Raw genomic sequence first — 17,312 nt, 5'->3', positions numbered from 1 at the left:
ACCCACCCACCCACCACCGTCTGTCTCACCCTCCGCTCACTCGCTGAACCCCACGTGGAGTCAAGAGAGGTGGTGGGTGGGTAGAGAGCCGTCTAAAACGCGTCCATCCTTTTTATTTTCCCTCGCCTGCCGTTTTATTGTAAATGTTAATTTCTTTGCATGAAACAATTCGGGGAACGTAACGGCCTCGAGACTGCGGGACTATGAGGAGCCGGTGAGGGGGGGGGGGCGAGGGGGGGGGGTGAGGGGGGGGGGAGTGAGGGGGGGGGGGAGTGAGGGGGGGGGGGAATGAGGGGGAGGGGGGGGGTCTGTCCATCCATCCATCCATCTGCGAGCCACCGCGCGGGTTTTCCAAACAGCCCAGGGGACGCACGTGCAGGAGGTCCGGCTGCGTGGGAGGGTTTACGGATCGCGCGCAGATGGGAGCCGACCGACCACTCCGGCGCCACGGGGCGGTGCAGCAAGCAGGCCTGTGGCAGGCCCGTGCGGGCGGTGTTTGAGGATTGTGGTCCTCTGCATTGCCTCCCAAGAGAGATTATTTAAACACTCAAATAAGATAACTGGCCGAAACATCCCATGCAGAAAACCCATCCTGAAAAAACAGTAGTGCCGTCGGCGACGCCTTCCCCACGGTAAATATTCCCAGGCAGCAGCAGCAGCAGGGTGCATCATTTGCAAACGGTGTGGGGTGGGTGGGTGTTTGGGGTGCAGCAAGAGAAACAAAAACCAAACTTAACGATGTTTCACTTTTGTTTAAATCGCCACGCGAAACGCCCTTTTGGAGAGAGATTAAAAAAACCTGTCGCAATCAGCTTGTCGGGAGACGCACGCAATTCCTCCCCGCCCCACGCCCTGAGCGACCAGTTGCGCAATTTGTTGGCGTCCCAATGAAATCGCTCGGCGCCGCGTGGACGCGCTCTGGTGGCCAACGGGGAGCGGCCGCTCGCAGGAGCGACACGGCACGACCCGACGACTCTCGACTTTGGGTTATTAGCGCAACCGACCGTTCAGTCGTGACTCCCCCCCCCGAATTTACAGCGAGGACTGAGGGTGATGGGTACAGGGACAGGGGGAGAGTTGAGGGAAGGGGGCAGAGAGAGGTTGGCAGTGGGGTATGAGGTGGCTGGCATGGCTACCCGGGGGTCAGGGGTTAAAGAGGTACCCACAGAGCAGCCGAGCTTAGCACCCGCAGTGTGTGTGTGAGTGTGTGAGGGTGGAGTGCGAGATGGCTATAGCCACACCCCGTACAAAATAGATCTTCTCTTCTTTCACCCTAGGTTCGCATATACATATACAATCATATAATTCTATACATCTCTATACATTTGTGTGGTTGTGTTGCGTCGCAGCCTCTGTGCCATGATAAACCATTAAACATGTTGTAAGGCCCAAAATAACAATGTCAATAATAACAGAAGAAACTTTTTTTGAGAAACATTAGTTTTTTCTCTTCTTCTTGTTTTTGAATCCTTTCTTTTACTTTACAGTTTACAAGGAGCAGCGAAGAGACCTGCAGGGCCCCCCCCCTCCCACCCCACCACCCCCTCCCTCGGGCGACATGACTACAGCAAACCCATTATTAAAAGATACAAAAAGAACAAAAATAAAGGGAATAGAAATCTCGTAAACACGGTACAATAAATAGATTAACACCCCCTCCCCCCCTCCACGAGAAACCAGCGGTGGCGATGGCGGCGATGAGGAAGTGGGGTTGTTGGTGGTGGTGGTGGGGAGCGAGGGGGGTGCAAAGTCGAGCTTCATTCGCCATATTCCCTGCTGCAGTCCCTCACGCATCTCCCATCAGCTGATTCCCCCACCAAGGTGACCTCACACACCCCCCAGCCTACGCCCCCGCCCTCCCGCTCACACTTGGCCGTGTGTCTCAATCTCCACCCCCCCCCCAACCACTCTCCAAACCCAACGTGTTTCAAGTGCAAAGCATAACAGGCTGAGGTTTCCGAATTTCAAGTTAGCAACGAACGGATGGATCGGTTTGTTTATATTTTCTACATGTATATATGTACACAATATTACAAAGGCGAGCGCGTTCCCGTGTGAAATCTGCGCGCGTCCGTACAGACGAGACGGGCGAAGGTGCGGGCGGCAGAGGCCGCGCTCCCACACGCAGCCCGGACAAAAATAAACCACGTCGCAGCCGAGCGCGGGGCAGGTGAATTTCCACTAAGCAAGAACCCAGAATCTGGAACCCGGGAACGCAGAAACCGGAATGGGAGCCATCTCCAGGAAGTCTTTCACAATCCGCAACAATAAGACTGTGGGGGCAAAATGTCACCCACAGAACCCAAACCAAAGGACAACTAATTTGAAATAAAAGAGGACCTGTCCAGGAGCAAAACGAAAAAGAGGTTCAAACGAATATCAAACGCTGGATTCGAGGCAGTGCCCCTACTAAAGACTTTTATATTCATTCCATCATCACGACCTCTGCTCCTCGCGCGTCTTTAATGCCATCTCGGTCTGGTTCCAGATCTGGATTCTTCTCGGTGTGCAGAGTCCAATTCCAGTCGTACGGTCCGGCTCAAGTGTGAGCGGGGGGGGGGGGGGCGCGTCCCCCAACCACGCTAAGCGATTCACAGGGCCGCCCCGATTGGCTGGAACTCCCGAGCGGCGGTCGGCGTGGCTTAGTGGTTTTGTGGCGTTGACCAAGTCGCTAGGCCCGTTGGCCTGGGTGGCAGCGATGCGGACGAAGGAGGCGGGCGGGGCCGGTGGCGCGGCAGTGCGCTGTCATTGGCTGGCGTCCTCCCCCCCCCAACTCTGGGAGGTCGCAGGGTTGGTGGTGGGGGGGGTGAGGTGCGGCGACCCGGTCAGAGGTCACGTCACCTCCATGGGGGCAGGCTTGTCGGCGAGGCTGCTCAGGGAGCCGAGGTCAGCCTCGTGGCTCTCCCTACACACGAAACACAAAGACAAAGATCCCCCGTGTAGTTTCAACAGACTGTTGGGGCAAGTGCTGTTAGCGAGTAGCGCCTACGAAGGCTACCGGCACTGTGGCACGCGAGGGGGTGGGTGGCCAGCACCACGCCCGGCCGCCTTTGTCTCCCGAGTGGCGATGTTTACAACCCTGCACCAGGTACTCATTTGAGCCAAGGAAGGCCCAGGACCGGTTCAGATAATCATCACTGGTGTCGGCCATGAGCGGGAATCAAACTCGGGTCTCTGCCACGTTCGTAGCGCAGTGCGATAACCGCTGTACCACCGCTCCCCACGCATGCACACAGACACACACGCGTACACGCACAAGCGCACAGATACCCCAAACAGCGCGCACACACGCGCAGATGCACACACGCGCAGATGCACACACGCAGACGCGTTGATGTGCTTGCACGAACACACGGACGTACACACGGCCGTCATCACAACTCTGCGCGCTCGTGACTGTGAAGTGTGATGAGGGGCGCGCGTTGGCGAGGTGAGCGATGGTGCAATGTTCTTTTGAGAGGGCGCAGAGGAGAGAGAGAGAGAGGTAAAACCAAGGTGCGCGATGCGATTTAATTAGAGTGAAGATGAGTGAAACTCTTTGTGACGTGATGGGGGAGTAGTACAATTCGACAAACGAGCCAAACAAAACGAACCCTTGCATGCCCAACTGTCACTGACGCAATAAAGGTGGATATACTTGTTGGAAGTACGTCTGTTACGACCAGTTCGTGTGCAAGACCCAAATGTTATGTTCAGTACTTGCGTACAACAAGTACGTCTGTTACGACCAGGACGTCGTCGCGTATAACCTAACCAGTCACCGTCAGGACCAGCACGTGTGCGCGCACGTGACCAGTCTGTCCGTACGACCGGTAGACACGCGCGCCCCCGTCACCGCGCGAGCTGCTCCCCGCTCACCGTGCCGCCATGGCGAGTTTCAACGCCCCCGGCGACGGCGCCGGCGCCACCGCCACCGCCCGAGTCGGCGGCGCCGCCGCCGCTCCGTGCGGAGGCCTCGGCGCCGCGTGCGCGTGCAGGGGAGCGCCGCCGCCGGGCAGCGGCGAGGAGCAGCCGGCCGGGCGCGAGCAGGGCGCCGGCGCCGACACGGGCACCGGCACGGGCGCCGGGCGGGCGTGGTGAGGCCGCGGCGCGTGCTGCGCCGGCACGGCCGCGAGGGGCCGGACGCCGGCGAGCTGCACCGTCGCCGTCCTCGCGTACACCGGCTGCGGCGCCGAGGCCGCGACCGCGGCGGCGGCCTTGCTCGCGACGTGAGCCATCGCCACGCCGCTGCCGACGGCGTGCGTCGCCATGGCGGCCCGCACCAGCGGCTGCGCCGGGATGCAGCTTCCCGTTTGCGCCATCGTGCCCGGTTGCTGCAGTTGCTGCTGCAACTGCTGCTGCAACTGATGCTGCTGTAACTGTTGCTGCTGCTGGTGCTGTAACTGTTGCTGCTGATGCTGGTGCTGCAGCGCGGCCACGGTCGTCGGCTGCTGTGGGATGGCGCCGCCCGCGCCGGCGAGCTGGTGCTGGTGCATCGGGCCCACGTGCCGCACGGCCGCCAGCGCCGTGGGCTGTTGCGCCGACGGCCCTCCGCCGCCCAGCGCCACCGAGGCCCCGGGGCCCACCGGGAGGCAGTTGGCGAGGCTGGCGGGGAGAGGCACCGTGCCCGCCAAGGTGCCGGCGCGCGCGGGAGAGAGGGCGCCGGTGACCGCGGCGGCGCCGCCCGACGCTAGCGGCAGTGGGTCGGTGGGGCCCAGCAGGGCCGTGACGGCGAAGAGGGCGCCGGCCGAGTCCAGAGTGTTCCCCAGACGGGGGCCCTGAGAGAGGCGAGGTGAGCAGAGTGGGAGTTGAGTGGAGAAATTAATAGGGGGGGAGAGGAGAGATCAGAAGACGAGAGAGATAAGAACGGAGGCGAGAGAGGTGGGGGGGGAGAGCGAGAGGAGTATGATATGAAGGGGGTGTGAGAGGTGTGAGAGAGGGGTGTGGGAGACAGATGATAAGGCAGCAGATGACGAGGTTAAGAAGAGATGCGAACACCAGGAGAAAAGAGAGGGATGGATGGGAGGGGACAAGTGAGAAATTTACAAAGATCAACATATGATAAGGATATACTACTGAACTCTTTTTATCCGTGACTCTATTAGCCACGACTCCTATTATCTGCCACAGCTGTCGAGTCCTTTATAAACTCCTGAAATCTGTGGGTCTACTCCCATTATCTGCGATTATCCACCATGCCGATTACTCGTAATTTTTTGTACGTAAGAGTCACACGGCAAATTACTTATTATCCTGCAAATGACTCATTATCCGTGGGATTATCGGTAATTTTATTAATAAATAAAGATGTGCCGTGATCAAAGCAAGTGCAAATTCGTTGCACTTATTTTGAGCCAACACAGCCACACACATAACCACGGAGACAGAGAGAGACAAGAAGACACGTAACCACAGAGACACAGAGTGAGACGGAGACAGACACACAGCCAAAGAGGCATACACTAATAAGGGGGGAGACACACAAACAAAGACCGTCCGTTTAACCTTTTAACAGACTGTAGGAGCAAGTGCTGTTAGCGAGCACCTACGAAGGCCGGCACAGGACACTAGGGGGTGGGTGGCCACAGCACCATGCCCGTCCGCCTTGAGACACACATACAGACACAAAGACACAGATATGAAGACAAAGATATGTCGACACAGACATGGAGATGCATACTAAGGAGACACAGAGACAGAATGAGACGCACACAATTTTTTTCACGGATAAGTAAATCTACCCAGCAGATTCATCCGCGATTTACCACGTAGATAAGAAGAAAATCGCAGACAATAAGATCCACAATATTGATCCCCCATATAACCGTGGATACGAGGATTATTATCTATATATATAAATGACTATCAACCTATATGCCGAACGTAACATTAAGGCTAAACTAGACAGCTGCACTCGGGAAGAAAAATCTTTTTTTTTTAACAAAGCGGGAAGATTGAAGACGAGCCGCACGATTGACAACGGCAAACGGCGACTGCTGCGGTGATCAGCACCCCCCAAATCCTCCCCCCGCCCCCCCCCCCGTACCTGTTGCTGCTGGTGCAGCGAGTGGGCGGCGCTCTGCTCACGCTGCATGTCCGCCACTTGCTGCTGGTGCCTCGCGTACTGCTCCTGCGTGAAGCCTGCGGTGGCGGCGGCGGGGGGAGAGTCACCGCATTTAGCCACGACAGGCCGACTCGCGCCTTCCAACGTTTGACAACGATCCCCGGGGCAGAACTTTGGACGCCCGTGATTGGGGCGGCTTTGTGGAGGAGGGGGGCATTGGTGGACAGCGTTACAAGATATAAATGTGTCGTTAAGCCCGCCACCACCCGACACAGCCAATAGGTAAGGTTGGTAACGTAACCAAAGCATGTCAAAAACTAGCAACGATTTGGCTGTCGGGTGGTGGCGGGTTTAACGACACATTTATATTCATGTAATCTAATTCAAAAACCTCTATTGTGGATAATCGTGGTCAGGAAAGCCTCCGACTACGACTACTACTACGTGTTAAACTCAGCCTTAAGAGATTTGTTCAAAACCGCAAACGTGTCAGGTGGCAAGCTGACCAGCAGATGGCAACACAGCAAGTTGGGTCGTTCGTGAACCCATCAGTGATGATCTTATTTATTGCCAGAAAGGGTAAAACCTATTCTCTTATTTTTCATCCTCTTTGGGTCTTTCGGTAAAGTCACGTAGATAGAAAATTAATTTTTTTAAATCACGACGTTTCGATCGCAACACAAGCAATCGTCTTCAGGTGAAAAAATACAGCAGGCCAACTGCTGAAGCCGGAGAAATGTTTATCCTGCCTCAGAGCAGTTCGCCCCATGTGTCTGCAGTCACGAAAGCTTTAAGTCAAGATGTATTTTTCATCGTTTTGGATTCTAGCAAAAAGCTCTTATAGATATAACTGCTCGACCTGAGCTTAAAGTATTCTAATTCTGGCATCGTCTTTGTACTGTTTGCTTTTTGGCGTTCTCTGCTCTGACACTGATGAGACAAGGCCATAATAAGAAGGTCGTCTCTGGTGTAAGCCAATCAGTTTAAAAAACAATGCATATATTAAGAGAGCATGTTTGTTTGCAAGTTCTACCACAAGTATAACGTGTGATTAATGCAGTACTTGACGCCTTGCAAAAGATATCTATTGGTGTTTGAACATCTTAACATCTCCTGTTTTATTGCTAGAAAGGGTAAAATCTACTCTTATTTTTCATCATCTTCTGAACGTTTATCCCCTTGTATGTGTATTGGGTTTGCTCCGGATTATCCGCTTTCCCCCACCATAAGGTGATATTTTCCTTAAACAGACCCCAAATGGTATCCATCTAACACTGTGTAATTGAAGTGCGCTCAGTCAATCATCTCACTGCAAGGGCCTCCTCACACTTGGCCGGCAGGCACGCGGTCATGAAGGTTTTTAGAGACGACGACACGAAGCTGTGCGCGTTAGTCTGTGGACCTGCGTAATAACAATGTACACGTGCAAGGCACGTTTCACCCGCAGATCTCAATGCACGCCGTGCATGGAAAGCAGGAAATCAAGAGAACCAGGGTACACGGCCAGAACTCGGGGGTAAAGATGGGTTTAAAGAGGTGAACTTTCAAGACAGACTTAAATATATCTCACGATTACAGTCTATTCTCCTGTAACGTTGCGTATTTTCATCGCGCGAATTGCATCAGACACGATGAATGTGATCGGGAACACACGACGCGATTGAGTGAACAGGACTACGTCGCGCGAGTCCGAATCGGCGGTTGTACGGCCGCCTCGGCGTGGCGTCACACAAGGCGAGATGCTACCCACAAGCCTCAGTCTTTGTTCAGCCTGCGCACGCATATCATGCGTTACCGCGGACTGTGTTTTACCCTGCATTCAATATTATTCATTATAATACCATTTTTACATGACGCGGTGTTATTCTTCATGAACACACCTACCGCGTTACAGGAGAAGAGACTGGAAAAGCAAAGGCAAAATCGTTCCATGGTTTAGGCGCTGCACTGGCAAAAGCCCGACCACCGCGGGAAACGAGCCTTGACCTCGGCAGTACTTCGGAGGCGATCCGAAGATTCCCCAACAGGGAACCTCGTCCCTCACGCTTCCCTCCCACGGCGTCTCACCCCCCCCTCCCACCCCGGCGGCGGTGACTCTCACCTCCGTGGTCCGTGGCCGCGTGCCGCGCCCCGCCGCCGTGCCGCGGCCGCTTGCCGGCGCCGGGGTGGGCGGCGGCGGCGGCGGCGGCGCCGTGCCGCGGGCGGTAGTGCGGGCAGCGCGCGGCGCGGATGTCGGCGAGGAGGCAGCTGAGCGGGTCGGTGAGGGCCGGGTGCGGCGAGGGCGCGCCGGGCTCGGCCGGGTTCGGCAACGCCGCCCGCTCCTCCTCCCCCTCCCGCTTCTCTCGCTCCTCTGCGCCGCCGTCAGGGCTCAGCCTCCACAGGAGGCCGTCGAGCGGCGAGCGCAAGCGGTCGAGGAGCAGCCTGAATGCACGGGGGGAGCGGGAGCGGTCGGTACAATCGGGTTTGGCGTGGCAGGTTTGATTCAGGCTACGGTTTGCCCATGGAGTGTTTCTGGGGTGCCTGTTTGTTGTGGTTAACTTCATACCCGGTGCCGAGTTTGCATGCGTGGTGGTGGAGGTGGCGTTAGCGATGATGGTAGCGGTGGCGGTGATGGTTGTGTGTGGTTATGGCGGTGGCGGTTGTGCGTGTGGTTATGACGGTGGCGGCGGTGCTCACCTCCCGCCTCGCCCGACGCGCCGTCGTGCGAGCCCCACGCAGCGCGGCGGCGACGACAGCGACGTGAGGCTGTAGCCACGCGCGCCGCCTCGGCCGTTGTCATCGTCGCTGACCGCCTGCCCGCTCGGTTCGCCGTCCCGGGGCTGTGCGGCACAAGCAGGAGAGCCGGTGAAAGGGGGAGAGAGAGAGCTAGTTACCAGGAGAAACCGATGGGGAGGATCGTTGAGAGCGGATTCGCTTTAGAAGAGAACCGGTCACGGGACAAAGGGGAAACAGGAGAACCGCTGAGGGGGAACGGGTGATAAGGGGGCAAGGAGCAACAGAGACGATCTGCTGCTGTTGCTGTACCACGACTTCGGCACAGAGACAGGTCGTGCGTGGCGCGTCGTGAGCTCGTGAGGAACGCAGCGTGGTGCACAGCGTGGTGCACAGCGTGGTGCACAGCGTGGTGCACAGCGTGGTGCACAGCGTGGTGCACAGTGTGGTGCACAGTGTGGACCGTGCGGCTTTGTGTGCACTCTAAGTGTGAGGAGTGCGGAGTTAGGCATGGCGGCGTGTGCGGAGCATCGTGTGTATGCGGTTGCGATGCATTGTTGTGCCGTGATGCACGGTGCGTATACATTTAGTATTGGTGTGGTGGTGTGGTGGTGTGGTGGTGGGGGGCGCAACTCACCGCATGGTAGAGGCACCCGGCGACCCGGCGGAAAGTGAACGTCCCGTCGGGACCATTCTCCTGCTCCGAGTCGGATGACGAAGACTGAACCTGCAGAGCGAGATGAGCGGCCAGTCGCACTTTGACCAACACACTGGCACCCAGGGCCAGCCCACTGGGCTCTATCAGGCATCCACAGGACAAGCATTCAGGGTTCCAAAACCAGCCTTCAGGGGGATTCCAGGAAGTCTGCCACACCCTGTCACAACGTCGCTATGCTGCACGGTCACCAAGCAAAGATGGCGATCCCCTTCGTAGCCTTAACAGACTGTTGGGGGCAAGTGCTGTTAGCGAGCACCTATGAAGGCCGGCACAGCACACGAGGGGTTGGGTGGCCAGCACCATACCCAGCCGCCTTTGTCTCCCCGGTGGCGATGTTTTACAATCGCACCAGGTACTCGTTTGAGGCTAAGGCGACCAGGACCGGTGAAACTAATCGTCACTGGTGTTGGCCGTGAGCGGGAATCGAACTTGGGTGGTCAAGTTTGTAGCACGATGCACGAACCGGTACACCACCGCTCCCCACACTCACTCACTCACACCACACAGCACCGCGACACCACCTCACTCGCTCGCAGGCACCGCCACGACCGTGCCTCCGCCTGGCTCACCGGTACCGGGGACTCGTCGCCGGAGCTGTGGAAGTCGTATTGGTTGAGGTCCTTCAGGTTGAAGGTCGGGGCCGGCGCGGGGGTGACGGCGCTGGCGGCCGGCGGCGTTGCTGCGGCACGGCCGGCGCCCGGGCGGTGCTTCTGGTGCTCGTACTTGCGCTTGGGCCGCCCAGGCTGACCTGGCTCCTACATTCAGGAGATGATGGGACGACGGGGTCAGAGGATTGGCAAAGAATTCCATTGGCTTACCGGCGCACTATGACGATTATGAATAAACGATCGAGCCGATTGAGGAATGTACGATCATCAACTGCGGGCGTGACCGGTGGACTGACGTACGTTTACGAATGTGGGAACCAATCCATTGGTTAACCCAGGGTACGGAAAGAGTGTCCAGCCTGGGGCGGGGGTAGGTTAGGCGAGCGCGCGCACGCAGGAGTGCTGGCCGGCGCTCACCCGGTGCGCCTTGTAGTCGACGTGGTGGTAGGGGCTGCCCCCGTTGAGCAACGTCGGCGGGGAGGCCGGGGAGTGGGCAGGCGCCTCCTGCTGCCGCTGGGACAGCACCTCGGCGAGCATGTCCCCGTTCAGGTCTCCGGCCTCGTACCTGGTCGGCGAGCACAACCGTGCGGTCGCACACAGGCGGTGAGGGGGGGGGGCGATGATGGCAGCAAAGCAATATGACTGACGAGCTACATTCAACCTCTCAAGACTCTGATGTTGCGCTGTGTTTGAGTTGTGCGCCTTTTGGCGTCATCTGGTCCAACACCAATGGGGACTAGGCTCTAAGAAAAGCTGTCTCGGGTGTGGACCAATCAACTTCAAGGACAGTGCATATCATTATCAGAGTTGTTTCTTTTTGTTTGCATTTTGACTGCTTGTGTTGTGGTTATTGCAAACATGATCCCTTGTATAAAGGCGTCAGTTTTTGTACCAGTTGAAAGGGTAAAAACCTATTACTATATTCAACCTGGTAAGGACGTTGATACACTTTAGAAACTGACATTACCTATGTAATAGGAGAATAATGCATGGCTAGTGTGGGTTGCGTTGGGGGTATACGTCACGCACAATGTCGCACTCGCGCACACAGAAACACACAGACTGACACCCACACAGTCTCTCACACACGGTCACACAATCACTTAGTCTCACTCACAAAAGGCAAAGATCCCCCCTATAGCCATAACAGACTCGTGGGGCAAGTGCTGTTAGCACACAAGTGTCACACACACACGCAGTCTCGCACACGCAGTCTCGCACACGCAGTCTCTCGCAGTCTCTCGCAGTCTCGCGCACGCAGTCTCGCGCACGCAGTCTCTCGTTCGCAGTCTCGCGCACGCAGTCTCTCGCTCGCAGTCTCGCGCACGCAGTCTCTCGCTCGCAGTCTCGCGCACGCAGTCTCTCGCTCGCAGTCTCGCGCACGCAGTCTCTCGCTCGCAGTCTCGCGCACGCAGTCTCTCGCTCGCAGTCTCGCGCACGCAGTCTCTCGCTCGCAGTCTCGCACACGCAGTCTCTCGCTCGCACGCACACGCAGTCTCTCGCTCGCACGCACACGCAGTCTCTCGCTCGCACGCACACGCAGTCTCGCACACGCAGTCTCGCACACGCAGTCTCGCACACGCAGTCTCGCACACGCAGTCTCGCACACGCAGTCTCGCACACGCAGTCTCGCACACGCAGTCTCGCACACGCAGTCTCGCACACGCAGTCTCGCACACGCAGTCTCGCACACGCAGTCTATCGCTCGCACGCACGCACACGCGTGTGCTGGTAGCGGTGGTGGGCACCTCTTGACGGCGACCTGCAGCGTAAGGTGCAGGAGCTGGCGCTTGTTGGCCTCGCGCCGTTTCACCATCTCCAGGATGGTGACGGCGCGACTCAGCTCGCGGCGCAGACGCAGCATGCGCTCGTACGACGCCTCCTCGTTCTTGCGGTTCTGGCGACGGGCACGGGGGTGGGTTGTTTTTTTATAATAATGATAACAGTTGCTGAGGGACTTCCCCGTGTAGGAGACCAGCCAAATCGCCCAGCACTTGCAAGACAAAAACTAGCGCCAAAATCAATGCTACTTCCCACTCCGCCTCCGATGACGTCACCGCACGATGTCATCTCGCCACCTCGCGGCACCACGCGCCGTGTGTGACATCATCTTGTTGTGCGGCTTGCCACGTAAAGTCACGAACGCTTATTGAAATATACTTCCGAGGGCAATGGTGCGTTAGAAAGCATTACAGAACGCATGCGTATGCACTATTCTTCATTTTGTCAATTTCTCCCAATGATATTTTCGCCTCCGATATGCCCATCGTGGCGCATGACAAAGAATCCGTTCAGATATCTCACCAAGCAATGCAAGCTACCGAGTTAGAGAGCGGCCCACGGAAGCGGACATCACAGAACTACCACCTCTTGAGATAGCTTCAACTGCCCTCTGGTTCACGCACAGGAGGAGGCGGCACCGTGCCACGCAATATGCTGCGGAAAACAATAACGTTCTTCGCGCGACGAGTCAAATCGACACAGAGGGACGCTCTCCCGTTTACGACGGTCCAATTTAGTACGATCCACATTCATGACATTTATAAATAACGCCACCATGGATCTATTTACGATGCAGAAACTTGATTTACGATGCATCTTCCGGCATGGCTCCGAATGTGTTTGAACAGAACCGGTCTTTGGTTTCCGACGTGACTTGACGTGGAGCTTTTGTTATCTTCCAGTGTTAGTGTGTGTTTTTTTTACCTATTAAACCCCGTCAAATACGGCTGGTAAAAAGGAAATACACATCGGCAAGTATGTTTCTACCGTTTCTACTGTCTATGAAAAAATAAGCTCCGATTTCCGACGATCCAATTTACTACGTGGGAGTGTCGCGTGGATTTTTCTCCGGGTCCTCCGGTTTTTCCCCTCCACATTTAGAATCGACGTGATAAGCCACTTCACTGGGCTGCTATTTGTGATAGCCAGGTCACTTCTGAATAATACAACTCAGTGGGCCTTACCTGGTAAAATAAAAAAATAGTTGTAAAAGCGGGAGCGCCTGTATATATATAAAAATACTTATTTAATTTATGTTTAATTTTCAGACCTTGCGCGTCTGCATCTTCTCGGTGCGCCGACGGAAGGCCACGTAGGGGTTGTGGTTGTGGTTGTTGCTGTTGCTGCCGGCCGGCGTGGCAGGAGCGTCGCGCCGGTCTTGCCGCACCGAGGGCATGAGCGAGCAGCCCCGGCAACGCCGCCGTTTGTTACGCCAGTACTCCCACACCTGAGCGCCGCCGACAACGAAAATATGAGGGCGGAGGACGAAGAGGATGAGGAGGGCGACAAGGTCAGAGCGCGCGCGTAGTAACGACGGTCCCGACGCAAATTTCAAAAGCAACGGCAGGGATGTGGTGTGGGCGTCACTGCTCACATCGTTGCCAATGTGGGCCACAACACGTGAGCTTATCAACGATTAGCACGGTTGGATCGCACCGACGATAAGCACGGCTGGCTACATACGGTGCAAAAGAAGTTCAAGATACGCACGTTCATCAACGGCGATAACGACGATGTGAGAATAATTACGCACACGGTCGAGGATGTGGACACGTCACACAATATCGTCAACATCATCATCATCATGGATGTGGGAGTCGCGCTAACCATCATCAAACGTGGATGAACACCGTCATGAAAATAACGAACAATGTGGGCATCACATTGACGTACGGTTAAACATCAGAATTAAACAATAGGCTTGTTATTACAATTGTTAACACTCGTCATTATTAAGTACCAAAATGACGCATTAGTGATGTGATTAGAATTGGTGTATTAGTACCTCCTCTATCAGCTCATTCTCCTCCTGCAGCAGTAGCCGAGCCTCTGCAAGCGTGACGGACTGCACACACAAACACAAGGAGACACGCACGCACACAAAAAAAGATTCACATCCCCGTATAGCCGACATCGACTGTTGGGGAAAATACTTTACAAGCGAGCACATATTAAGGCCTCCATGGCTCATGAAGGGGTGGTGCAGACAGCACCACACCTGGAAAGCTTTGTCTCCCCAGTGCCGATGATTACGCATTGTACCTTGTACTCATTTAAGGCCGAGTCGAGCTAGGCGAAATCCCACCAATGATCCAGATATCAAAAGCCACTGATATTAGTCGTGGCCGGGAACTAAACTTGGGCCTCCGTGTTCAAAGCGCAACTAACTAACCAGCAACGCTATTGCTCCACAAACAAGACACGGACACAAAGACAAGCCACCACACACTGATAGCTATAAACACTAGGTCATGAGTACCCTGATGGCTGTATATTTGGAGTTTTCATGTCCTCCCCGTGGCCACGTGGATTTTTCTCCGGGTCTTCCAGTTTTTTTTACATTTAGAATCATGCGTTTAGCGTATTTGACTGCTACAAATTTCCCCGCGATAAGCCGCTTCGTCGAGCTATCGTTTGTGGTAGCCAGGTCGCTTCTGAAAAAGAGCTGTACAGCTCAGTCGGCCATACCTGCTTACTCTGACCACTGACTTGAGGAAAAATAAAGTGGCCGGAGTGAGCCCACAAGCAACCCAAACATAGCTAGGACATATATAATAATTATTATTACTAAGGAGGTAAACACACCTCACATGGCCTCATACATTTTGTTGTAAAATCAGAAATCTCGATAAGGAGCCTCAATTCCATTGAAGCAAAAAAAACAAGCTGGGCTTCGCAGAGGCAGGCAAAGCACTGGGAAAAAAACTGAAGATATTGGAACTGAACCTTAGCAATACTGCGGTTGCCTCAGGCTATGAGCTTCACGAATTATACTTTTTCATTACCATTAAAGTCAATGTTAACGGTGAAGAGGCAGGGCTGTGGTGCAATGGTTTGCAAGCTGTGCTTACGACCCATCGACCCGAGTTTGATTTTTGGCCACGGCTAACATCAGCAGTGGATTTCAGAATCGGCCCTTGGGTGTACCTCAGCCAACTGGCCAGCGTGGTGAAGCATGGCCCAACAAGCAACCACGGCCGATACAGCATGGGGGAGCCCGGCAGTGGATGCACAAAAGGACCATGCATATTGATGCATGTACATCATCTATATATACAAGGGAAATTTGTGAACATGTGTGTCTGTTCAAAATGTTTAGCATACTTCCCAACATGCAACAAACTTGAAATTTGGAATGTGTGTAGCTTCAAAACTCTACACAATGCAAAAAGTATAAAAATATAATTTGTTTCGATTTAAAGATTTCGTGACTGCAGGGATTCATCTTCTTGGTTCTTTACGGTAAAGTCACGTAGAATGGAAGTAATAAAATAATAAAAATAAAACATAATAAAATAATTCTCACGACGTTTCGGCCACAACGCAAGCAGCCGTCCTCAGGTGAAGAACAGGTCTGTCAGACCTGTTATGTTGAATTTTTATTAATTTATTATTTCCATTCTACGTGACTTTACCGAAAGAACCAAGAAAATGAATCTAATTCGTATTTTGGGGGGGGGGGGGCGTAATAATGGATATATTTTGCACGGCAAGTGAGCGGTGACGTCACATCTGTGATGTCACCCGCATGCGGCAGCGTCACACAGTGTTGCCTGCTGACGTCACGCACGCCCCCCCCCACCCTCCGTGTAGGCCGTGTGTTAATCCAAGACAAGAATCCAAGTCTCTGGCGAAGCCGGGTAGTAAAGCTAGTTTATTTATAAACTAAGATAGATATACGCTATATTGACATGACGCGCTTTCCCAGTGCGAGGTCGATAGCTATTATTTCAGCTCTGGGAGGAAATCGGTGAACCCGCAGGAAACCCATGCACACAGAATGGTGCCCCGGTCGGGAATCACACCCAGGAACTTCCAGCTGGGGGGCACGAGTGTTACCCCTACGTCACAGCCTGCCGCCCTGATGTAACCGATGTAAACATCGATACCCTTATACATCTGGCCGTTCTCCGGCATTGATTCAGGCAGTACTAAATCGGCTGATAAAACACGATGTCGAAACTGGTGCAGAGATTGGTTGTATTGAATCAATGCTGCTGAATTTATGAATTCCCGGATTGTGCGGCCGATGGGTTTTGTAAACAATATTTTTATACGGGTTTCTCTCGCTTTATGCAGGTTCGGTTTGTGCATTTTCGTGTATATGCGGCTAACTTATTTCTTCCCAAAATTCGCGACATTATGCAGTTTGAATGCACTCGTATGCGGCTATATGGTTGGACGTGGGACACTGCGTGTAAACTGTATATGCTCTCAGCAGGTAGCTATCGCGAACACAGAGAGGACACATACACAGAGATACATGGAAATAGAGATACAAAGACACAGAGAGATACATACACATAGATACACAGAAAGATACACACAGAGATACATAGACACATTCACAGAGACACATGGAAATAGAGATACAAAGACACAGACAGAGAGATACAAAGACACAGAGAGATACATACACATATAGATACATAGAAAGATACATACACAGATACATAGACACATTCACAGAGACACAAAAAAAAGATTCCCCATATAGCCTTAACAGACTTTTGAGGCAAGTGCTGTTAGTGACTACCTATGAAGGCCGGCACCACACCTTTGTCTCCCCAGTGGCGATGTTTACACCTCGCACCAGGTACTCATTTGAGGCCGAGTCGGCCTAGGTCAGGCTCAGGACCGATCTAGAAAATCGTCACTGGTGTTGGCCGTGAGAGGGAATCGAACTCGGGTCGCCGGGTCCGTCGGGCAGCGCGCTAACCACTACGCTACCACTCCCCACAACACGGTGTGTGTACTTCACGCACTACTCGGCAGGCAGCCGACTCCTCGTGTGGTTTCGCTTTTTGCGCCCTCTTCTTGGAACGCACCTCCTACGACCACCTCATCGAGCACGGGAAACCTGTATTGTCTACGTGCAGAGACAAATACGAAAAAGCCGTATTGTCTGCTTATCTATTTTGTTAACGTATACTCTCCCACGATGGTGATGATTTTACTAAAACTAAGTGCCCAGAGACTAATACTGTGCATAGACTAACTAAACTAAACTATTTTTTTTATTTTACCAGGTAAGGACCACTGAGCTATTTTGCTCTTTTTCAGAAGCTACCTGGCCACAAACGATAGCCCAACAAAGTGACTTATCACGTGGAAATTCCTAGCAGCCAAATACTCTGAACGCACGTCAATTCAACATGGAGGGAAAAAACCGGAGGATGCGGAAAATAATCCACGCGATCACGGGGAGAGAGAAAACGCAAACTCCAAA

General features: G+C 54.1%; 1 protein-coding gene across 1 annotated transcript in view; it reads right to left on the bottom strand.

The window, feature by feature from the left end:
• Positions 1-289: 289 nt before the first annotated feature.
• The window catches only part of LOC144951442 (enhancer of polycomb homolog 1-like), a 30,739-nt gene continuing 13,716 nt past the window's right edge, over positions 290-17,312 (bottom strand). The window contains exons 4-14 of the mRNA XM_078881708.1: positions 13,869-13,928; positions 13,134-13,310; positions 11,830-11,978; positions 10,499-10,646; positions 10,043-10,228; positions 9,393-9,482; positions 8,720-8,862; positions 8,145-8,464; positions 6,026-6,120; positions 3,859-4,757; positions 290-2,905 (exon numbers count right to left, since the gene is read on the bottom strand). Of these exons, the coding sequence (XP_078737834.1) occupies positions 2,833-2,905; positions 3,859-4,757; positions 6,026-6,120; positions 8,145-8,464; positions 8,720-8,862; positions 9,393-9,482; positions 10,043-10,228; positions 10,499-10,646; positions 11,830-11,978; positions 13,134-13,310; positions 13,869-13,928 (2,340 nt within the window). The 3' untranslated portion in view covers positions 290-2,832. The remainder of the gene's footprint in view (positions 2,906-3,858; positions 4,758-6,025; positions 6,121-8,144; positions 8,465-8,719; positions 8,863-9,392; positions 9,483-10,042; positions 10,229-10,498; positions 10,647-11,829; positions 11,979-13,133; positions 13,311-13,868; positions 13,929-17,312) is intronic.

This window comes from Lampetra fluviatilis, chromosome 62 (genome assembly GCF_964198595.1).
Source record: "Lampetra fluviatilis chromosome 62, kcLamFluv1.1, whole genome shotgun sequence".
NCBI lineage: Eukaryota > Metazoa > Chordata > Hyperoartia > Petromyzontiformes > Petromyzontidae > Lampetra > Lampetra fluviatilis.
Note: the sequence above shows the minus strand (reverse complement) of the source record. Positions and strands in the feature narration are given on the sequence as shown.